Source organism: Cyprinodon tularosa, unplaced genomic scaffold (genome assembly GCF_016077235.1).
Source record: "Cyprinodon tularosa strain WSP-4 unplaced genomic scaffold, ASM1607723v1 ctg872, whole genome shotgun sequence".
In the NCBI taxonomy this organism is placed as follows: Eukaryota; Metazoa; Chordata; class Actinopteri; order Cyprinodontiformes; family Cyprinodontidae; genus Cyprinodon; species Cyprinodon tularosa.
The window spans coordinates 139,984-164,241 of NW_024039643.1; the positions used below are offsets into that span (position 1 = coordinate 139,984).

At 42.2% G+C, this 24,258-nt stretch overlaps 1 protein-coding gene across 2 annotated transcripts; it reads right to left on the reverse strand.

The window, feature by feature from the left end:
- Positions 1-550: 550 nt before the first annotated feature.
- Positions 551-24,171, reverse strand: ikbkg (inhibitor of nuclear factor kappa B kinase regulatory subunit gamma). Of its 2 annotated transcripts, XM_038273455.1 has the most exons (15): positions 23,843-24,171; positions 22,810-22,948; positions 20,094-20,359; positions 18,056-18,130; positions 15,845-16,030; positions 12,406-12,464; positions 12,147-12,194; positions 11,711-11,813; positions 10,578-10,693; positions 10,348-10,500; positions 10,193-10,265; positions 9,975-10,109; positions 6,874-7,010; positions 5,883-5,959; positions 551-1,872 (listed from the first exon to the last, which is right to left on the reverse strand). In XM_038273455.1, exons 2-15 carry the CDS (start codon positions 22,946-22,948, stop codon positions 1,697-1,699), a joined length of 1,743 nt encoding a protein of 580 aa, XP_038129383.1. In that variant the 5' UTR covers positions 23,843-24,171; the 3' UTR covers positions 551-1,696. The 2 variants fall into 2 exon arrangements, with proteins under 2 accessions (XP_038129383.1, XP_038129385.1); XM_038273457.1 differs by lacking the exon at positions 12,147-12,194.
- Positions 24,172-24,258: the final 87 nt, after the last annotated feature.

The following is a 24,258-nucleotide window of genomic DNA, read 5'->3' on the forward strand; positions in this document are numbered from 1 at the left end:
AAAAAAAAAAACATTTCAAAGTTTTCAATATCACATTAGTATACTGAAACATATACGTGTCACTCAGTGAGTTTATTTTACATTTCAGGGTTAATTTTCTAAAATAAAGAGAGTTGGTTAATAACGTTTAGGGACTTTATTTTGTAATTCCAAAAAGCAGTTTCCGTCTCCGGTTGGGTTTGAATTGACGAAGCGCGGATGCAGAACAGGCGGTTGAGCTGTACCAAGTAAAAAAAAAAAAAAAAAGGTCCATGACGGACTTTTCTCTGACCTTTTCTTCTCCATCATAACCGGATGCAGTGAACAGAAATATCAGTGCAATAGATAGATGTGTTATGGAAAGAATAGTTTAGATAAAATACAGCTAAATAGAACAGCTTAAACACCCCTTCATAATCTTTGGTAATGGTATCTTCCTAATAGACCCGCTGGTAGGATTCTGTCATTCCAAAAAACTTGGAAACAAAGTCCAGTGTTTTTTTTTTTTTTTTTTTACTTTTTTGTAATTCCAACTAGATAATTCCTCCAAACGGTCCCGGTGCAACACAAAGACAATTGAATAAATGATTTATTTTCTCAATCTTTGCAACAAATTACATCATAAGTAATATTTTCACAATACGGAAAATGAACTTTAATGTGCTTACATTCATATTGATAAATAGCAGAGAGGATAAAGGGCACAGCAGGGTAAGGTTAGCATCAGAGACACCATCAAAACAGGCACAGAACAGAGAGAATGGAGCTCATCCGTCTCTACTACAGAAAACAGGTTCTGATTTTATGCAAAATGCTACTTTTTACAACCGGAACCAATTTCTTTATCCTTTAAAGCTCACCAAATTAAATATACATGCATTTTCTCTATTTCAAAGAGAATTACTGGACACGTATTTCTGCATTAGGTCCATTAAATACTGATGATGATGTCAGAATCAGAAACCAGTGAGAGGTCAGAAGGTGGTGAGGTGTTAGCAGGAGGGAGGGGGGGCAGAAATGGGAGGAAGGAGGGGGAGAAAATACCTAAACATAACTTCTCCTTATGTTGATATATTAGGATTTTTACATAATGATCCCAAACAGGTTTAAGGGCTGTGTATTTTCTTTTTTTGGCAGAAAGTAAATAAGGTGCAACAAACAAAGGCCATAGGCAAAAGTACAGTGGATTCAAAAACTATTCACACCCCTTCAACCTCCCCTTCATTTTCTCAACATTTCACATTTTTAAAATAAATGTACGTTAAGTTTTTAAACATTTGTGAAATTATTAAACATGAATGACATAACTATTCACAGCCGTGGCTCAATGTTTTTCTTAAGCACGTGGGGTCATATGGGGCCATATTCCTCTTGGTTATTTGACCAACATAGATTTGTGGCAGCAGATGTTCAAAGGCAGGGGTTCTCCATCAGGACCCCAGCAGTGGGTCTGGACAGCAGGATGAAGGATCCCTGCTCTCAGGTTCAGGAGGGGTCAGCAGGTAGCTTTAAGTGACAGAAAATTATTTTTTGTTGACAGTTCTGTAATTTTACAATCATGTCTGAAAACATGTTTTCCCAACTGTACTTGGGTGGATTTAGGAATAAACCTAATAGATCTTTTTTAAGTAAAGGGGTGTGAATACTTTCTGGATGGCTAGGAAGTATACTACATATGCGTGTGTGTGAGCATATGGTGTGTCTAACTAAGCGTGCATTACTGTATACAGTCCATGACATGTATCTGCAACGTGTCCATGTCTGGAGCCAAGTAGTTGCACTTAGGACAACATAAATCGGGCAGATCTGCAGCTCCTGGTGCTCCTGGATCATTGACAGAAACCAGAACGTGGTTCCGGTTCGGCGGCACCGTGTTTGAAAAGCCAGGAAACACTGTAGGAGAAAAGAGAACATCTTAATAGGACTCACCAAGAGACTCACATTCTTTGACACACACATGAAAACTTAAGTCTTCCTAATATACAATTTTCAAAACCTTCTCAAGATCTGGAATTTTCTGTAATGAAATTCCAAACTGCACAGAATTCCTGCTAATTCCAATGTTTCTGAGCAGCTCAGGGATTCCAGATCATGAATGAGCACCGAGTCTGAGTAGTGGCAGTGATTCGGTATCGGAAACGCATCAAAATCATGAGGTGGTCACCTGTCCAGAGCTCCGGTCAGTTTCAGCTCACTTCAAGCTAAACACTGATATGAATAAATGTTCCTTTTTTATAATTTAAGTAAAGCTAATGCATGTGGTAATACGTGTCACAGCATAACAATATGTGCAGAAGGGATGTCCCGACACAACTTTTTCATTTCCGATGCAATGCTGATACAGTAGCTTTGAGAACTGTCTCTTTTCCACTGAACTTAGCGAGTTAGCGTAGGTTTTTCAAACCGCTAACAAGCATTTGGCTCTGTCCCCATTGGCAAAAAAAGCCGGTCTGACCCCCTGCTGGCAGCTTCGTCTCTGGTGATGCCATCACGTTGGGTTAGCTTTGATGATGTCATCAGGGTGACAGAACTTGGGGAAGTAAACAATGGAGAGCAACACTGAGGGAAGCCAGGATGTAGTCAGTTGTACAGTTTGATTCGTTTATTCATCCAATTCTCTCTCCAGAGCTGCTCCATGTTAATCGAGTCGTTTCGGCTCGTTAGATGAGACCCGTTGTGTTGACTTCCGTACGCTGCGTTCAATAGAATCAGGTAATTCAGGGTGTCGACCCAGCTCTGGTGTTCTCACAGAATGCCGATCAGAGCCGAAGATATTTTTACGCAGGTTGCTTGCAGAGTCGTTTGTCCCACTGTAGCAATCAGATCTGCTCAGGTCCTGCTTCATGCCAATGACGCTACGCAACATGATTGGCTGAACGTTGCCACATGATGTAAAACATTGTGGTTGCCCAGACAACGATAATATCATGCGGAGCATCTGTAGCGTTAGCGTGCCTAATGACTGATTAGGTTTTACGTGATGGATAAAAAAACTGATCTGAAATCTGTTGATGGCGAACAACGTAACTGTTAGATCATAATATAAAGAGCTGGCTGTGCTCAGTAGCTAACACGTTAGCCTCTTTTAGCTCGCTCAGTTAGCCATATTAAGCTACACTACTTTTAAATTCCTGTCAACAACATTCGTTTTCTACAAGTAGATTAACTGTTTTATTTGTCTAAAATCTCTATGAAAGTCATTTTTAGGATGTTCCATTTGTCCTCCTCTGACCTCAGATCTTAATAAAAAAATAAAAATAAGCTGAGACGTTTTTTGTCACCTTGTTAAATAGTAGAGCTCAGTCTGTCTTAGAAGGCAGTACTTTCCTTCCAGACTGACAATGATTGTTTTCTGCCTTCGGCTGCTTTAGATCAGAGATAAAATTAAAAATAATAGCAAACATAGGTAATAATATGTTGAGACTCCAAAAGAGATCTGATTCTTAAGAAACGGGTGTGACAAAGTTTGTCCGAAATTAGTTGCCATATGTTGATGTCATAAGAAGGGGCGGGGCCCTGAGCAGGTCTAGTACCTACAGCAGGTAGACAGTATCGGCACTGGTGTCAAAAGTTCCCACATTTGTTACTTCAGTAGAAGTATAGATACTGCAGTTTAAAAACACTCTGGTTAAAGTAGAAGTATCAACTTGACCTCTTTACTCAAGTAAAAGTGAAAAAGTATGTGCTCCAAAAACTACTTAAAGTATAAAGTTACCTATAAAAAAAACCAGCCAGATGCCACTATATGAATTGAAAACTCGATTTTTCGACTATTTCTAATAATTCTCTGAGATAGGGCCAAGGATGAGGGAGGTCTTGTTGGTCTCCGTCTCCCGATACGCTCTCGCCTGTGTCCGACCTTTCAGACATTTCAACATCTTTTTCTGAATCCCACATTGTAGCATGGCATAGACAATTCACGTTAGCAGTTTGAAGAACACCTGCTTGCTTCTGATGATTTCCTTTAGCTAACCAATGAGTGTTTGCGTTCTATGACTCATCCAATCACACTAGTTTTCACTAGATGTGGGTGGAGCCAATGATCTGCATTGGATGGAGCACATGACGGGAAATAAACATTTAGAAACATTAAACCGAAGCCAAGAGTAACGAGTAACGTTTGTTTTAAAAATGTAAGGTATGGAAAGTACAGATACTGGTGTGAAAATGTAATGAAAAGAAGTCAGAAGTTGGAAGAAAAATAAGTAATGGAGTAAAGTATAGATACCTAAAAAGTGTACTTAAGTACAGTAATGAAGTGTTTTTACTTTTTTACTTGACACCTCTGCCACTAAAAGTCAATTGTTCCAGTTTAAACAGGTTTATCTGGGGTAATTGATGTGTGCGATAATAGTAGGAATCATAGCAGCTTTTATGACTTATTTTATAGAATGTTAGTAAAAGGTTCATCCAGTAATATCACTAAAACACGGAACAAAACAACAGAAGGTATGATAATACGGACCCATGGAACATTAACCGATGAGTTACAGAAACTTAACAGCAACAGAGAATTTATATCAGCATAAAAATATCAGAGATTTTAGATGCTGATAAAATCCAATTGGCTAATATCCAGCTGATATTTCATATTAATATTGGACGGGGACGTCCCTACTGTGAAGTGCTGATCAGTGCTGCCAACAGAACCCCAGAAATAACTCATTTAAATCCCTAGAAAGTTCTAGCATCAGGGTTCCTACAGCATAAGGTAAGTTAAATTCAAGACTTTTGGAAGACTTTTTAATGCCACTTGAAATAAAAATTTAAGACCAAATTCACAAGAAACACAAGAAAAACCTGCTTGCGACAACTTAACCCAAAGGTTTATTTTAACATAAACCACTGCACTAATGTTTCACATTTTGAAAAGCTTCCCATACAGGAAGAAAGCTAAAAATAAACAAATGACGCATATATTTTTTACATTATTTAACTGAATTCACAAACTTTGTTTTAGCAGGGAACAAAACACATCAATCAAAACAATCAATTCTTCGTATGTTTGATTTGGTGATAAGTGGAGGCGTTGCAGAGACAAGGGTGGAACTAAACTGAGAAATACTTATAGGTGGGCTTCAATATCCAGGGTTCCTACAGCGTAAGTGAAGTTAAGTTCAAGACTTTTTAAGACTTTTTAATGCCACTTGAAATTAAAATTTAAGACCAGATTCACAAGAAACAAAAAAAACCTGCTTGCGACAACTTAACCCAAAGGTTTGTTTTAACATAAACCACTGCACTAATGTTTCAAATGTTGAAAAGCTTCCCATACAGGAAGAAAGCTAAAAACACACAAATGACAGATATATTTGAACAATTATTTAACTGAATTCACAAACTTTGTTTTAGCAGGGAACAAAACAAATCAGTTTTAAAGCCCCAACATAACCAGTGCTAAGTCTTTTTTGCAGCTATTTTTCTTTGTATGGTTTTCTTAGTATGTTTGATTTGGTGATAAGTGGAGGCGTTGCAGAGACAAGGGTGGAACTAAACTGAGAAATACCGGCTGTTTCTCTGTAACTCCATTTAGACGCTTTGTGTTTCGTGCTTCGCATGTGCGACTCCACTGCCTTAATTCCCATCGTTCTGAGCTTGAATGACTTCTTGCACTAAATCCACTGAGCCTCATGTATGTTCCCTGGTTTTAGCCATGGAGGAAACTCTTGGCTGGAGACAATTTTGGTTACATTTACACTTGCTCATATTTTCCAGACAAAAAGTTAATGGTGCATCTCCCAAATGTCCCGGCCGCAACAACGCTTTATTGGTTCCGCTATCGGGACGGAACCAATAATAGCAAATAATTTTTTTTAAATAAAAAAAAAATTGTCAATTTTAAGTTTCCCAGCTTGTGAGACGTAACTCCAGGACACGTTTTTTTAGCCCTGGATGAGTCGTACCTTGCTGAGAGGGAAGGTGAGCGGGCCGTGCAGGAAACTCGTCCATATATTTCATCTTCATCTGCTCCAAACGGGCACTGAAACAGAGATGGTGTCATAGTCAGACCGTTAAAAATAGTATGGAGAGCGGACATATCTAGAAACAGTCTCCATAGAAACAGTCAAAACATTGGTTTTTGGTAGCAGAGATGATTTTATGAACTTTGTTCATTTGGAAAAGAAATTAGGCCAGGATTTCAAGTTAAATGCAGTCATGATGTGTAATCATTACATTGAATTATTCATTTACTTAAGCAGCGTCATAAGAAAAATTTAAGAAGACATTTACTACAAACATTTATTCATTTGGAGTTGGACTGTTTAATAATCGAAACTCGGCAAAGTTGATAAAATAACTTTAAAGTCGTAGGGAAGCAGCCGTTCCAACCGTTCCATTTCTGAATTCCCCGCAGAGGTGCTCGACTTTACACGAGTGAATAAAGCAGATGTGATTGGTCGTTTATCAAGGGGGCGGGATTGTTTTGGCGGAAGGTTCATAAGCAGTTTGGTTGTGACCGTTTTGTCAGAAGCCTCTTGCTAACAGTTAGCATCTTAGTGCTAGCACCCTGAGGAGCAGAAGGCATGAGAGGATAAAGGAGTCGGTAGGATCCAGAAGATTTTTTTCTATATTGAGAGTTCATTATTTGTTAACAAAGGCCAAGATCATTTTATTGACTGTTTATTTGAGATATTCCAAACGTCTTCCAGGTCCGATGTTCTTTAGAAATGAACGAATTAATATTTGTTGATATTAAGGACTCCATTTTTCCATTATCATTAACTAGTTTAAAATCGTCTCAAAACAACATTATTATGGTTTATTGCAATCGTTTATGGCCCCATTTCCGTCTTTGGTTCTGGAGGTACAGAGCGCTTCCCTGTTTGATGACGCCTGCAGAAAGCAGCTGCCTTTAAAACGGGTGATCATGCAGACAGAGCAGAGGAGTCTTACCGGGAGGTGGCCTCCTGCTTTAGCCTGTCGATCTCAGCCAAAGCCTGAGTGAGCTGTTCCTGCAGCTCTTCCTTCTTCTGGTTCAGCTTCTCCCTGGCTTCTCGCTCTGCCAGGAAGTCGGCCTTGTAGATCTCAGCCTGAGCAAACAGACAGACGGCAAAGGAGGAAAATGAGGGACTTGTTTCTGCTTTGGGAAATCGGCGTCTTCAGCGGGGCATACACTGGACAATTTGTTGGTGAATATTTAGCCTTAAGCAGGCCCAGATCCAGTGATAACTTATAGGTGGGCTTCAATATCCAGGGTTCCTACAGCGTAAGTGAAGTTAAAGCTACAGTGTGTAATTTTCAGCGACATCTAGCGGTCAGACTGCAGACCGCAGCAACATGAACATCTCCCCCCCACCGCTTCTCCCCCCCAACAGTACGGCGAGCGTTACGGGACAAAATTTCTTCCACGACGTCCACATCACCTACCTTCTCAAGTGATGAGGTTTGTTTACATAGATAATTTTACAGATAGTATTTCATTAGTCTGTGTAGGGTATAGATTTCATGTAGACTTAAGATAATAAATATACCCGTTATTTTTTCTACATCGTTGTGACGTTTTGGTGAGCTGCTTTGCATGGTGATATAAACAGACGAAGTAATTGTAGTCATTAGTTTAACAGCGAGATTGTGTTCGCTGGAAGAATATATATTCCCCGTTTACAGAGTCTAAGTCATTTTGGTGGCACGGGGGTTACAACGCGAGGGAGAGGGAGAGGAAGAGGGCGAAGGCAGGGAGGCCGTGCAGCTAGGGCCAGGCGAGAGAGGGGAGCCAGCGGGGTGAGAGCAGAGGAGGAAAGGCTTGAAGATCTCCAAAGGAGCTGGAGAGAAGTAACCGAGGTATATATCCAGAAAATCATTTTACAGAAAATTACTGAATCATTACCTGTGAAACGTCAGGGACGTTGCTGAATAAGTATACTGGAGAGGAACAGCATCATCACGCCGCAGCATGTTATTGTTTTAGACAGGTCTGAGCATCCTGTACTCCAAAAACTGCAGTGATATTAGACAATTGTGTGTGTAGGATTAATTACCTGTCCAAGAGAAAACTGGCAACTTGAGCGTCACTTTGAAAACCTTTTTCCTCCATCAGTGACTTCCATCGTGTAAATGCCGTGCCAATGTTGATCCGTGTTTTTTGCCGTTTCTTGTCACGCTTGCGTTTATTCTCGTCGTGTTTCCGCTTCTTAGATGACGGGGGTTCGGTGTCCGCCGCTTTTCGTTGTGATACAGAGTAGGCATGATCCTCCATTCGTCTGATGTTTGGCCACACAGTGCCAAACAGTTTGCAAAGTCACTCACGCCTGCCGCCTTGTTCACCTTTCTTGTTACTGAGGCGCAGTATACCTGCTTCTTCTTCTTCTTCTTTGGTTTCAGGCAGACTAAACGCTTCTCAGGCATAATACTGCCATCTATTGTTCAGTACCGTCTCAGTTCATCTCTCTCAACTTGCCGTAGTTATTTTCGAGCGTCATGGGAGATCTCGCAATCGCTAGTTTGTTGCCTCTGCGCTGCCGTAGCGCAAAGATGTCAGCCTCCATGGCTGCGAGACCCGCTCCTATGTAATTATAAATAACGAATTCTAAGGCAACGCAAATATTATGGTTAAAAGGCTGAGCTCATAGGTGATGATAAATAACATAGTTATGTATAATATATTAAATTTCTGACTTTATATCCCTGTAATTATTACACACTGTAGCTTTAAGTTCAAGACTTTTTAATGCCACTTGAAATTAAAATTTAAGACCAGATTCACAAGAAACAAGAAAAACCTGCTAGCGACAACTTAACCCAAAGGTTTATTTTAACATAAACCACTGCACTAATGTTTCAAATTTTGAAAAGCTTCCCATACAGGAAGAAAGCTAAAAACACACAGATGACGGATATATTTGAACAATTATTTAACTGAATTCACAAACTTCGTTTTAGCAGGGAACAAAACAAATCAGTTTTAAAGCCCCAACATAACCAGCGCTAAGTCTTTTTTGCAGCTATTTTTCTTTGTATGGTTTTCTTAGTATGTTTGATTTGGTGATAAGTGGAGGCGTTGCAGAGACAAGGGTGGAACTAAACTGAGAAATACCGGCTGTTTCTCTCTAACTCCATTAATGCATGTGCGACTCCACTGCCTTAATTCCCATCGTTCTGAGCTTGAATGACTCTGGTGGTGTTTGTTACTTTGCAAGTTTTGTGACCAAGTTTTTCCTTTATCTAGATTTGCATTTCATCCCCTTAATAAACTGTATGAATTCTTCCTCTGTGCCACTGTGTGTTTATTCTCATAAAGGTTTCCCCTCATGTAGCCTGGTGGATGTAGTGAGTTGACTTTTCAATGGAACTATCCCAGTTCTTTGATTTGGTGATAAGTGGAGGCGTTGCAGAGACAAGGGTGGAACTAAACTGAGAAATACCGGCTGTTTCTCTCTAACTCCATTAATGCATGTGCGACTCCACTGCCTTAATTCCCATCGTTCTGAGCTTGAATGACTCTGGTGGTGTTTGTTACTTTGCAAGTTTTGTGACCAAGTTTTTCCTTTATCTAGATTTGCATTTCATCCCCTTAATAAACTGTATGAATTCTTCCTCTGTGCCACTGTGTGTTTATTCTCATAAAGGTTTCCCCTCATGTAGCCTGGTGGATGTAGTGAGTTGACTTTTCAATGGAACTATCCCAGTTCTCCAAAATAGGATCCATTACCGGGACTTTCATCCAGACAGAATCCAAAATGGTTTAAAAATCCATCCACTGGACTGTTTCCAAGTTTGAAGATCTTTCTCTTCCCATCCAGGAAGCTTTTTCTATTCAAAATGTCTGGATTAGTGTTGAGCTGCAGGCTTTATAGAGTAGCCCAACAAAGACTAGTTTTTGTTTAGAAAACATGCTGAGTGAATGGAAACTGGACGATGCTTCCAGACAGAACAAACTGAACCCTGGTTTTAAGCGAATCTATGTGTTTACAGTGAGTCTGAGGTTGGAAACATGGCTGCTGGAATGACAGAGCAGATGCTGTACTCAGTGGGGTGATGAGCAAAGTGAATTTCACCTGTGCAGTGAGGACAGGGACGGTCTCCAGCGAGCCTTTCTGCTGCTCCACCTCCTCCTTCAGTTTATCAATCAGGTCCTGCTTGATGGCCAGCGCCTGCTCCGCCTCCTCCAGTTTACTGCTAAGATCTCCTCCCTGAAGCAACGCACGGCGTTCAGCGTCAGAGCAACACAACCAATGAGGGTAAAAGGTGCTTTTTAAAGAGTCGTTTTATTTACTTCACTCTTCAGTTTGGAGTCATAGTCTCTGAACAGACAGGTGTAGGCGTGCTGCAGCTGGGACAGTTTCTTCCTGAGGAACATAGAGAATAAAACTCATCTTTCTAGATTACACCTTCTGAATATTTTGACCTGAAACTAGAAGCTGGACCCACTTCTCCTCTGTGACCACGTGTCTCTCCGTCTTCAGGGCGTTCTCCAGGCTCTCCACCTGCAGCATCAGTTTGTCCATGGCCACGTGATGCTGTTTCTTCTGCTGCTCCTGCTCTCGCTCTGCCACCTGCAGGGTCTTCACCTTGCTGACCAGTCTGCACACAGACGGAGGGAAGAGATGCTGAATGGAGACACCACTCTACAGTTACGCCCATAGGATGCGACGACTCACTTCTCCTCCAGCATTTTGCGGTCGTCGTCGCTTTTCTGTAGGAGGATCTGTCTCTCGTTCAGTTCACCTAGCAGGGACGTGGCCTGCGCCTTCAGAGCCTCGCAGTCCTTGGCCAGCTGACGGGAAACAAACAGGAGAAATGAAGCGTCAGCAGGACCCGCCTGCTTCACATGCAGAACACTGATGGTTCGGATAATCATCTAACTATGATGAGTAATAACACAATGCAGGCATCATGGGTGAAACATGAGCAGTAACTCTGCCGTGTTTAGAAGACTTTCAGTGGTCATGTTTTATATTAAAACAGTTTGTTGTTGTTTTTTTATGGTGAAATTGCCCAGAAAGTGAGAAACGGTCTAAGAACTTGGAGCAGAATAAAGACGCAGATGCTCTCCCATCACTATGGTTTCCATTCTGGCTGCAGGCAATGCACAAAATAGGTCAATAACATTAATACTAAACATAATCACCATGATTTGGTTTTTCATGATTAAACTCTGAAGCTGTGGCTTTGAAACGATGTTTGGCTCTTTGGGACAAAATCAATGTAAGGCTACGTTCACACAGCAGCCTGAAGCGACACAAATCAATCAGATTATTATGGCCGTATGCGACCTGGATCAGATCTTTTCATGAAACTCAGATCTGATTTTTTTCCAATGCAACCCAGAACACTGGGCTCTGTGGTCCTCAATCCGATACGAATCCAATCTTTTCAATGTGACTCGTGTCCGAACGGCCAGGGCACATTCATCCGACGTGGACGCCATTAATACCCGACAAGGTCATGATTCTGGGTCTTTCTATGCAGAAGCAGCAACAAAAACAGAAACCATGGTGGATGATAATGCGGAGAGCAGTATTTATGTTTAACCATCTTGAAAAGATAGTGTTTTTAAGGTTGGGAAAGATGGCTAGATGCACTCCAGCACCATGTTTACTTCTCTAACACAGAGCCCGCTGGCTACCTGTGATGTCATTAATTCCTCTACTGCGCATGCAGGACACTTATATGAATGCAGTTCACACAGGAGATCACATAAAAGTCATATATATGGCAATAAAGCCTGAAGGCGTCAGATTGACTCTGTCAGACTCCTCAGATGTGAACAGAGGATGTTTCTAAAGCAGACCTGAGCACATTCCTTGTCCTTCTGCTTGAGCAGAGCTTCTGTTCTGTCACGCTGAGCTGAGCTCTTCTGCAGGTAATCCAGCTTCTCCTCCAGCTCCCGATACCTGCAGAGGGAAGACACCGGTCACTGCCGCGCGTCCAGAACGGGTTCAGGTTATTATGGAAAAGTCAGAAGGCACAGAAAAAGACGGCACTTCTGACATAAACAAAAAAAGTTTAATACCTACGTTTATTTCTCATAAAATAATTACATGTAAAAGCCTAATCTAAATCATTCTAAAACACATTTTTGCTCTGACAATGATATTGATCAAATGTGGAATGGCGTAAAAAGTAAATATAAACAACGTGGAACGTGTCTGATAGACAGGAAACCAAACGAGTTCAGATTTACATGCAGGGAGGGAAAATAGATAACGCCACACAGAGCGGCTCACCTGCCCTGTGTGGCCTGAAGTTGCTCTGTGAGTTTAGCCAGACTAGAGCTGGGAAAGGAAGCAAAAGAGGCAGAGGAGGATAAGGAAGAGGCTTGGTTAAGCAGAAGAAAAGACAGAGTTTAATTAGGCATGCTACATTCCTGAAGAGCATCTGCGTGATTACCTACAGGGTACAGCTCCCATCGTGGGAAGTTAGGGTTTAGCTTACAGCTAGCCTAGCGCTGATAATTATCCATATCTGTGGGGAATCAGGTCTCACCAGTCTGAGGTGTGCTGTGCCTCTGAGCGAAGCTGAACAGCTTCCTCGTTGCCGCTTGTCTGAAAAACAAAAGACGACAATAAGACGAAAGTTCCCAACATTTCCAACCAGTTTCCTGGGTTTAAAGATTTATTACAATAAACAGGATTAGAAAACACTTCTATTCAGGCAGCCAACCTTTTCACACCATCTCTGATCTGATCAAACAGCTGAGCAGACCACAAGTCAATCACTATAACAGAAAAATACAATAGACATCCAATGCTAGTTTCACCATGGACTGAGCTCAGATCCATGATGTTACCTGGAAATAATTCCAATATGATGGAAAACAGACTGAGGAGCAACAGGAGCTAAAATCAACACTATATGGGAGGATTTCCTGACCAGCCAATTGATCATAAGGTGTCTGAAGCAGCAGGTGGTCGGTGGATCCATGGCGTCAGATTTAGCTAGCAACGCGTACGGGCGTCCATAACCTTTACTAAAAATATTAGAAATTGCACGCCCTGTTTTTGCGATGAACAGCTTAGCTTTTCCCCTGGAATACGGTGGAATATCTAGTTTTCAAACGGACGGCTTCATTGGCGGGAAGAAACTCCAGGTTAGCTTGAAACTTTGAAAACTTTATGAAAACTGATGGAAAACTGATAACTATAGGATTATTCTGGAGGTTAATTTTTCTTTGGGAGAATACTGTCCGTGTAAAACAGCTAGCATAGATAGGGGTGTAGTAAATCTGTAGCAAATGTCAAACAGATGCTGTGATTTTTTTCATGGTTCTTTGAGCTAATTGGAGTGTTTATTTCCAGAAGATGGATAAATGGATGCTGTTTGTGGCGACGGTGAGTTTATTTTGCCCTTTGGACGTTTACAGCCGGTATAACTGCCATTTAGAGCAACACCAGCTGCTTGTGGAACACATTAGCTTCCATTTACTAAATCAACTAAGATCCATGAAAATGGGACAATCAGGTTTCAGGTTAGTTTTAGTATCAGCTGGATTCTTAACAGAGTAGATAGAAATCAAAGCCGTCCTGGCTGAACTTTCTCCTCTGCTGGGCGATAAACCAGATCTTTACCGTTACTGTCATTCACTATGATAACTGGTGACACTTTTCCCACATCGGTAAAATAAATAGACCTAATTCCTCTGTCCAGGATGGACCCCGCCCCTCCGTCCAGGGTGGACCCCGCCCCTCCGTCCAGGGTGGATCCCGCCCCTCCGTCCAGGGTGGACCCCGCCCCTCCGTCCAGGGTGGACCCCGCCCCTCCGTCCAGGGTGGACCCCGCCCCTCCGTCCAGGGTGGACCCCGCCCCTCCGTCCAGGGTGGACCCCGCCCCTCTTTCCAGGGTGGACCCCGCTGATGGTGTGATCCACCAAGGTGAACATGCTATGAAATGTTCGTAGATAAAAGCCTGATCCCTCTGTGGGGTTTGTAACATTTCACATATTAAAAAAAATGAAAACATTTCTAATAGTTACAGTAAAAACTGATTTTTAACTCAATACGAGTGCCATAAAAAGATAAATAAATAACTTATAAAAATCATTATTTACAAGCGGATCCAAGCGGCTGAAATGAGTTTTCTCCGTAGTGCATCTGGGCTCTCCCTTAGAGATAGGGGGAGGAGCTCAGTCATCTGGGACTCAGAGTAGAGCCGCTGCTCCTCCTCATCGAGAGGAGCCAGTTGAGGTGGCTCGGGCATCTGATTAGGATGCTTCCTGGATGCCTCCCTGGTGAGGTGTTCCAGGCACGTCCAACTGGGAGGAGGACCAGGGGGAGACCCAGGACACGCTGGAGGGACTACGTTACTCTACTGGCCCGGGAGCGCCTAGGGCTCATTCCCCCAGAGGTGATGGCCCAAGTGGCTGGGGAGAGGGACGCCTGGGCCTCCCTACTGAAGCTGCTACCCCCACGACCCGACCGTGGATTAGAGGAAGAAGATGGATGGAGGGATAAAAATCATTATTTAAATATGTCAGTAATTTATTACAACTGGAAATAACTACAGAAGTCCTTCGATAATGTATAGTTACTCATATGGGCCTCAATCCAATATATTGACTTGATTTTATGTACCCCATTTTCTAGACTATAAGACACTAATTTTTCCCCCCGCTTTGAACCATGCGGCTTATAAGAACGTGCAGCTTTTCTGTGGGCTTTTTCTAACCGCCAGAGGTTTTCATTTAGCACAAGAACACGCTAGCAGCAGCTACGGTGGAGAACAAATATCCTGATTTCACACATTTTGACATTTATTTGCCACATTAAAGCTGCTGAACCAATGAAGAGACTTTGCTCAACTCCTGCAGAGCTGAAATAAAGAGCTGATGAAGCTCCATCTTTCAGTAGAAGCTCCTACTGCTGCGAGTAAACAAGCTAACGGGATCTAGCATCCTTCTTCATCCCTACTCCAAGGGCTATATGTAGAGCTCCCCCTACAGGTTTGGTGGGAGACGGCTCAGTAGCTTATAGCAGCAGCAGCTAATAGCCTGGTATGATTTATAGTGAGGTGCCTCTATAGTACAGGCAGTACTAGGAAAAGTACGGTAGTAAATCTAATTATTTAATATTCCTGTCCTGAAGTGCAGAATGAAATCATTTAAATTGTCACATATTCATCATGATTGATGAGGCAGGACTAGAGCCACTTTAATAGAAACCCTGGCGTCTGATTGGCTGAACCTCGCTGATCAAGGACAGGCTTCTTCCTGGTTTGTTGCATTTTTACTGGAAAAGTTGTAAATAATTTGCCAAAAATGTGTTTGGATTTATTTCCAGCCACTGGATGAGCAACCCCAGCCTGCTTATTCATAAACTGGTCTCTGAGATGTAAATGGAGAACATGAGCCATGGTAGTCAGTGGGCGGAGCTAACTTTGAACCAGCTGAAATCTGCTCCCACCGCACTGGACCCCAGCAAAGTGTTTCATAAGTTTATTAGATAGAATTCAGACCAAATCAGGGAAACAGAGGCTAGAAAATCATGTTTTTAAAAGTTATTTTCACCTTTTTCAGCCATAATATTGACTTTGGAGTAAAAGAAAACCAGGAAGTTGTCTTATCTTCCTCGATGAGAAGCAGCCAATCAGACGTGAAGGTTTTTAGTCCCGCCTCCTTGACTTTGATGGATGTGTGACAGTTTAAAATATTTGATGGTGTCCTTCAGCACAGCAACATGAAATATTGTATTCAATCATTAAAAATTAAGGTAACTGCTTAAAATAAAAACAATCAATATAATCAATTGAGGTCCGTATAATTATTTATTAAATAAATTCTGCATTTTTTTCCTGTTTTAATGACGCATTTAAATGATTATTTCATGTAATTCTTTCTGTGCATTGCTGCACTGATAAATATGAATCTTTCTCCCCGCCTCATTTCTAATCTGGGCGCTCCGGTTACCATGGTATCAAACAGGAAGTGTACCTGTGTCTGGAAGAGTTTACTCCGCAGGTGGTCGATGCAACGATGCTGTCGCTCTATAACTTCTTTGCCTTCATCCCGTTCCCTCTTCAGCTCTTCAGTTTTCTTTCTCAGCTCTCTCATCTCTTCTTCGGTTTTTTCTTTGTGTTTCTTCAGCAGCTGCAGGCACTCGTTGGATCCCTCTGCAGGCTGCAGGGAGGCATGACGGGAACGGAGGCAGGGGGGAGGAGGGTGAGAGGGGGGAAGGTCATTTCAAATTAAACAGTTACTGTTGATAATAAACATCTCATCAAATGATCACATTTCCCTATGAAACAAAAATAAATTAATTTTAAAAATCTTAAATGAAATCTATTTCAGGATATATATTCATTTATTGGTTCCTTATTAAATATCTTTTAATAGAGATGTTTTATATTATGACTCCTTTATTTTGTAAACCTACTTTATGGATTTTACTGTTTTATTTTCAGGCTCTTTCATTGTGATTCTATGATAAACTAGGGGGCGGGGTTTTCTCTGTGGGACGTTTTCTGTTCGGTTCAAAGCTTCCTGGTTTTACTGAATGACTGGGATTAATGGGAAGGCTCACTGGGATTAAGCTAAAGCTATCTAAAGGCGGCGGTCCGGTTGAATTCATCCTGCAGAGAAAATCGGACCATTTGAAAATTAGAGCCTGAAATAGAAACCGGTTCAAACTAGATGAGTCCCGAAAATAGGAATGAAAAGCTTCACAAATTAAAGGTCTCCTGAAATAAAACACCCTAATGAAACAAATAAATAGAGAAATAAATAACTAAATGACAAATAAGCCAAATATATTTATGAAGTATATATAAATATTTTTTTTTTTTCAAGGGGACATTTTTATTTTAGAGAATATTCATCAATAATTAATTAATAACAAATTTCATTTATCTCATTTTGAATCAAACGGCTCTCCATATTTCTCCACATTTGTATCTTTTAAAGACACATATTTAAATTAATGCATCAAATATGGGAAAACAAGCATTTTAATGCTTAAATAAAAAAAAAAGAATAAAAGAAAAAGCAAAATCTCTGAGATATGGAACTAAAACAAGCTGGCAGGGATTGACTAAAGGAGTCCAGCTGCCTCATACTAAATGTAATTGAATTTCCCTTTGGGATTAAAAAAAGGTCTTTTTGAATAGATTAGAACAGAGAGAAGCATTTTACTGCCTAATAATCTGTTTTCCATTCGCTTCGTAGGCGGTTCTAAGCCCTGAACACAGAATCAGATTTTCAAATAGAAAATGGTGCCTCAGAGGTGGTGGCGTTTAGAGCTGATTGAAAGTCAGTGGGGATGGTTTCCTGCAGAGGGCAGCGTAGCTCCATCCGAGATAGAGCCCAGGTCTATTTTAGTTCAACTACGCAGCAATTTCATGGGTCTGACGGGAAGAGAGGCGCGGTTACAACGTAAGACACATCCGCTTTGGGGGGAAATCCAAAATAAAATCTGTTAATCTCACTGAGAAAGAGTCAGTTTGGAGTCACACAGAGAATATAAAGCAGGCGGGGGGGACTGGGCATAAACATTCAATGAAACATTTAAAAAGAAACCATGATAGGAGTTCAGGAGGACGGAAAACTGAGCTTTTTACTGTCCCTTACCAAAAAGAGAGACAGTAGAAAGGAAAGTTTATTCTCCTCCAGAAAGAAACATTTTCAACAAACTTCAAGGACAGAAAACGGAAAGAGTAAAATAGCGACCCCTAAAAAAACAAAACAAGGAGGAGTGGATGGTGCAGGTAGGAGCAGCTAATGTTTGCCGTTTATACTGAACAGGTTTCTGAAAACAGCCAAACGGCATTTTATGAGACTCCAAACAGGAAGACCGATGTTTCAGTTTTCCTTCTAGTACCACAGAAGAAGCCAAGGTTGGATGGATTAAGGGTCTCAGATTGAGGGGTAGAACACGAGGCTCTAAAGGCTCTTCAGGAGCTCATGGCTGCTGCTTCTGTATCTCTCACTATAATGAGATCAACAAAGAAAGGAGCCTAATTAGAGGCGGCGATAGCCCCCAGTAAGAAACCAGATTCCTCTGTTCATTCCCTCATTGGAACAATCAGGTGGATTCTATCCGTCTAAAGCCTTTTCTCTCGATTTGTCTCCCACACAGGCCAGGAAAGTTTCCAGACGACAGTAACAGACCCTCTGATGAACTAAACGTGATGAAATGAAAGCCTTTACCAGGCTGCGAAGTGGAGTGGTCTGTGTCTGCTGCTCCGTTTCTTCAACTCTCTTCCTCTCCCACTGATCTAGAGTCTGAAAGACAAAACCAGAAATGAATCACATAAAATAGAACATTTATATCCGATTCTGCAGAACAGTTCTATGTCATCAGTTCTAGATATTTCTCTGACTGAAAACAGTCAAAATCAACGGTAGATCTCACAGCGGAACCGGCATCAATGACTCGGTGGAAGCTGGAATTGGATGTTATTCTGTGGTGCATGATGTGATAATAATAAAAGTGACTTTATTTCCAACATCTGCTCAGTCTGTTCCAGGCTGCTGCAGATCTATGTCTGCAGGCTGGAGCTGCCAAAGATTAACAGCTGCTCATTGGGAGCTTCCCTGTTTGGAAATCAACGTCTTCAGGACGTCGGTCACATAACGTCTGATCCTCAGAGCTCATCTGCTCACAGCAGCTGCATCTAATCACACGTTTTGATCTAATGAGGCTTTTCATGGAGAAAATAACTCTGAAACAGCAGACACGTTTTTTAGGGGTTTCTCATTGGTTGGAATTCAGTTTTTCACCTACAGGAAAATCTTATTTTACAGCCGAGTTTCTTTGACTTTTTGTTTTTGAACAGTTTGACCAAACATGTTTACCTGAAGGAGGGATCATCTAATGCTGGTCAATGAGTTTTCATCAAGTTTAGAGGAGTCAAAGCAAAGAGCACTGTACCAACTGTTAGCCACAGCAGTGGCTGCATCATGCTCTGGGGCTTTTTCACTACCTTTGCTACAAACGCATCAGACATGGTCATGAGAAAGAAGGAGAATTATTCCTTCACCTGAACGCACCGTGACAGGTTCTTATAAAGAACACAGAAAGCTAAGACCAAACCTCCAGGGAGGTTTAAACAAAACCTTCAAATTTGAAACAGAACAGCTGTGAAATTTTAACCCTGAATGGATCAAAAAAAAAAAAAAAAAAAAGAGCATTTAGGAAAAAATAATGGGTGGATGAGATAAAACTACCTGAATCAGGGCTGGAACGTTTTTTAACAGGTTATTGACATAGCTGTTAACTAATGCAGTAATAAACCATTAATTAGCTTAAAGAGACTTTAAAAAAAAGGCCGCTCCCTGAACTCCGCTAGGGCAAATAAACCGGAACAATTGGCTTTTAGCGGCAGTGAGAACAGCTCAGTGACGCGTGTCTACCTGGGTCAATTAACAGCGACCCGCGTTAAAAACTCCTTGGCTCTGATCGGCATGCTGTGGGAACGCCAGAGCTGGGTGGACCTGCTAAATTACGTGATGCCATTGAACACAACGTACGGACGTCAACACGCGGCGCCAGTCGCTTCTGATCTAACAAGCGGATACACGATAAACATGGAGCAGAGAAACAATAAAGCTCACTGACTACGCCCTGGCTTCCTGCCATGATGCTCTACGTTGTTTACTTCCCTGATTTCTGTCACACTGGTGACATCATTAAACCCAGAGTGATGATGTCACCAGACATGCAGCGGCAGGGGGAAAGAGGCCACGCAGCTGCCAGCGAGGTGTTAGAGCAGCTTTATTAGCCAACGGGAATGGAGCTAAATGGTAAGAGTTAGCGGGTCGACCCATGTTTGAAAAACACGTTTTAAGCTGCTATTCTCGGTGGGAAAGAGGCTTACGAGTGGAAGATGTGATCCCTCAGAGCCCAGGGGTAACACCTCAGGGTGAGAAGAATGCATCTTAAATCCTGGAACCTCGGCATCTGCAGCAGTGAGCAGCAGAGCGCCTCGTTCCTCATCATGAAACATGAGATGTTTCTGATGAGAAGCTAACAGACAGAAAGGAAAATGAGACTGACGGGCCTGTGAACACAGGAAGGAACTTTGACAGGCTGATTATAGGGACTGTAGAGGAGAATCAGCCTGAAAGAGAACCCACTGACCGGCTGCTTCTCTTTCCAATAAACAAACCCTCAACAAGTGGGAATAATCATAAAATGATTGGAAGCCCCGCCTCTGACCCGCGCTCAGAATGTTAGCAGACTGACCTTGGCTTCGTCCAGAGGTCCGTTCCTGGCGGAAAGTCCTGGAGAGACTTCCGTCTGGCTCAAGGCGTAGCTGTGGTTGGAGGACGAGCCTGGCCCGCTCACCATGCTCTGCAAAGAATGGTTCTCCTGAGCCAGCCTCTCCACCAGCGCCCTGGCCTCCTGAAATCGGCAGCTGAGAAATTCCCGCTCCTGGCGCGCTCGTCGCTGCCATCCTTCCATCTCCTCGCAGCGCTGACGCAGGGCTTGGTTGCTCCTCCGTAGAGCATCTGAGGAACAGAGATATGAGAGAGTCCATAAACATCCTGCTCCACTGGAATACAAAGAAGCCTGCTTTGACATTTTTCATTTTAGATATACCTTAAATAAATAAATAAATAAATACTCCTAAATATTCTTTATGACAAACTCCTGAAGGAAGTTGTCCTTCTGTTGGATGTTTTTAAAAAAGGCCAGAGCTGGAAACACATTCTGAACACCATGACCAACACTAACAGGAGGATCTCAGCGGTTTGAGGTTCCAGCCGGTCAGAGAAATATGCTGAGCTTTAACTTTAAACCGGGCTTCCAAAAGCTCAGAATAGTAAAGCTGGAGGAGCTCTGGCTCTGATGAGAGCCGTTAAAAGCTTCCTGAGCTCCTTTCCTTTGTGGCTACAGCACCGAAAGCCTGGACAGACCATACACCCTGGACCGTCCTTAAATCCCGGACAAGCCTTAAATCCTGGACCGGATTAAATCCTGGACAAGCCTTAAATCCTGGACAAGCCTTAAATCCTGGACCGGCCTTAAACCCCAGACCGGCCTTAAACCCCGGACCGGCCTTAAACCCCGGACCGGCCTTAAACCCCAGACCGGCCTTAAACCCCAGACCGGCCTTAAACCCCGGACAGGCCTTAAACCCCGGACCGGCCTTAAACCCCGGACCGGCCTTAAACCCCGGACCGGCCTTAAACCCCGGACAGGCCTTAAACCCCGGACAGGCCTTAAACCCTGGACAGGCCTTAAACCCCGGACAGGCCTTAAACCCTGGACCAGCCTTAAACCCTGGACAGGCGTTAAACCCTGGACCGGCCTTAAACCCTGGACAGGCGTTAAACCCTGGACCGGCCTTAAACCCTGGACCGGCCTTAAACCCTGGACAGGCGTTAAACCCTGGACCGGACTTAAACCCCAGACAAGCCTTAAACCCCAGACCGGCCTTAAACCCCGGACAGGCGTTAAACCCTGGACCGGACTTAAACCCCAGACAAGCCTTAAACCCTGGACCGGACTTAAACCCTGGACAGGCGTTAAACCCCAGACAAGCCTTAAACCCCAGACCGGCCTTAAACCCCGGACAGGCGTTAAACCCTGGACCGGCCTTAAACCCCAGCTCGGCCTTAAACCCCGGACAGGCGTTAAACCCTGGACCGGCCTTAAACCCCAGACCGGCCTTAAACCCCGGACAGGCCTTAAACCCCGGACAGGCCTTAAACCCCGGACAGGCCTTAAACCCCGGACAGGCCTTAAACCCTGGACTGGATTTAAACCCTGGACAAGCCTTAATCTGTGGACAGGCCTCAAACCCTGGACCGGACTTAAACCCTGTACAAGCCTTAATCCGTGAACCGGACTCAAACCGTGGACCTGATTTAAACCCTTGACAGGCCTTAAACCCTGGACCAGCCTGTCCCTCGGTCTGCAGGTTCTCACAGATCTGCCCCTTTTTAAGCCCAGATTAAAGACTTATTTTTTTAAACAGGTTTCTAATACTTAGAACACACTGATTCATGATTAGGATTTTGGTTTTTACCAAGCTTGTATCTTTGTGTGAAACATGTTGGTCTGCCAGGTGTTAAAATAAACTCTGATTGATTGATTGACTGGAGACGGTCTGGATCAAAGCCATGAAGACGCTGTTGGAATCCAACACCGGTTTAAGCTTAACATTATATTTAAGACATTGATCTACTGATAAATCCTTCTAAAGGTTTCTCATGTTTGGTTTGACAGAAGAGACCAAAAGTGTTTTAATTATTATTCAGTGTTTTAATAAGGGTTTCAGTCCCATCAGCCTTTCATCCAACAGCAGCAGCTTTCACAAAGAGGAGAACCTGAAACAAACAGGCGGCTTGTAGAGCTGAACATCATCAGCATAGAAACGATGGGAAACGTCAGACGGCTGCATGATTATTGGGCCAAACATTCAAAACAAAGAGAGCAGGTGTGAAGACTGAGCCCTGTGGTGTCCCACATGGAAGAATCTCTGAGTCCAACACTTTAACCAAACAGGACTTCAACTGCTGTAAAACCTCAACTGACTCACCCACTACATCTCAAATAAGAATGAATCCAAACCACTGCGCATCATTTCACAGCAGCCAAGCTTTAAAACTTAAACCCATTCCTATTTATTCTTTCATTTTGGTTCAAATAAAACCAGAGACTGGTTTATTTTTCTAAAATCAATTAACTTCATAGTTAAAAACCTCTAGACAGATTCAACAAACATGCATTTAATTATCAGTGTGCCTTTATAATTACATCAAAATCTACTTTAGAGAAACATCTGTACAAACTGTATAATAATGAGCTGCAGAATGAAATTCAGAGATGGACTGGGACAAGAAAACAGCGAGAAGCAGCTCCCACATCACGAGGAAACATCTGGATTCAGCAAGAACCTGCACCCCTAAATAAGGGAGAAAATGGCGTTTATGATTTTATGTGAAGTCAGTACCTCGCAGCTGCTGGTTGTCGCCCAGCAGTCTGGTCACCACTTCGTTTCCAGCGAGCTCCGGTGGGACCCTTAGGGTCCCTCCGCTGTCCTCCCCAGACATGTCCCACTGCATGGGGCCATCAGGCTGCGGCTGCACCATCTACACAGGCAGGAGGAACGCAGATGACGGACAGGATGTGTACAGTGGAAAAAATGTCTGACAAATTTCAAACTATTCTCTTCATTTTCACTGTGATGAACTAAAAACTTGGAAAAGCTCCCAGTGTAGGAAGATTTCTTCACTTCATTTTATGAATGAATTTTTTTTTATTTCTCTTAGGTTTTAAAATCTTTAATGATTAATCAAATAGGAATATAAAATTAATCTCTAGGTGTCCCAGCAACTGGAGAAAGCAGATTAACTAAATAATTTAGAAAAAGAGAAAGATTAAAAACATTCTTTATAGAAATCAAATATATGACAATCTTATTTAAAATATGTCCAACTGGATAAGGAAATTTTAAAAGACACTTTTATAGAGAACAACACCAGGTGTTTAAATAAATAAAAAGTTTTTTTCCTAAATATATTCTAACAGCAAATAAAACCTGTTTCCGCCGCTGATGGGGGCCAGCTTTAGTTTTCACTTTCATTTAGACCCCGGACTAAATGGCCCATAGATAGAGAAGCCATCAGATCAGTGGCTTAATCTCAGATTGGATCATCTATGTTAAAAAGCAGACCTCCTTTAAAGTAGGTTAACCTGTTTACATGTGAACAGGAGCCGAAAAAACAACAACTTCATCGCTTAAGGAGCCGAAATCACCCGGAAATTAACTCTAACGCGGGAAAATAATATAATAAAACACAAAAAAAAAAGCATAAAACAAATAAACTCCCAAAAACGATGGGAGTTAAAAGGCATTTGTTGGAATAATCTGGTGACATCTACAGCACGTTAGCATGAAAGCTAACGTTAAATGTTAACGTCTAAAGAAAGAGACTTTTACTAACAATAAGTCACATTTACAGTCAGAATAAATAAAATCAAACCTTTGGTTGTTTTTAGTTTCGATGTCCAGAATAAAAGCAGTCAGTCAGGCTGTCAGAAACAGTCAAACAGTTGATCTAGACAGCTGCTAGCAGCAGGAAGCTAACGGCTAATTAGCCTGAGAAGCTAATGGGGCAAACTGGCAGCTGGACAAATGAAGCAGCTTTTCTAACTATAATAAACACCAGTCTAAATCAACCAACTAAATGTTTCCCAGGAGGCATTTGTCCTGTTTTGTCACTAATCTCGTTGTGGATTGAAGATAATCTGAATAAATCTGACGATCCGGAGAGCCGTTAGCCCAGCGACGCACGAGGATTTTATCCTGAGCTTTGACTGTCAGGCAGAAATATCTTTACATCCTCCCTTACATGAGGCTTTTCTTTTCTGGTGCTGAACTCCAACGGTCATTAGCATG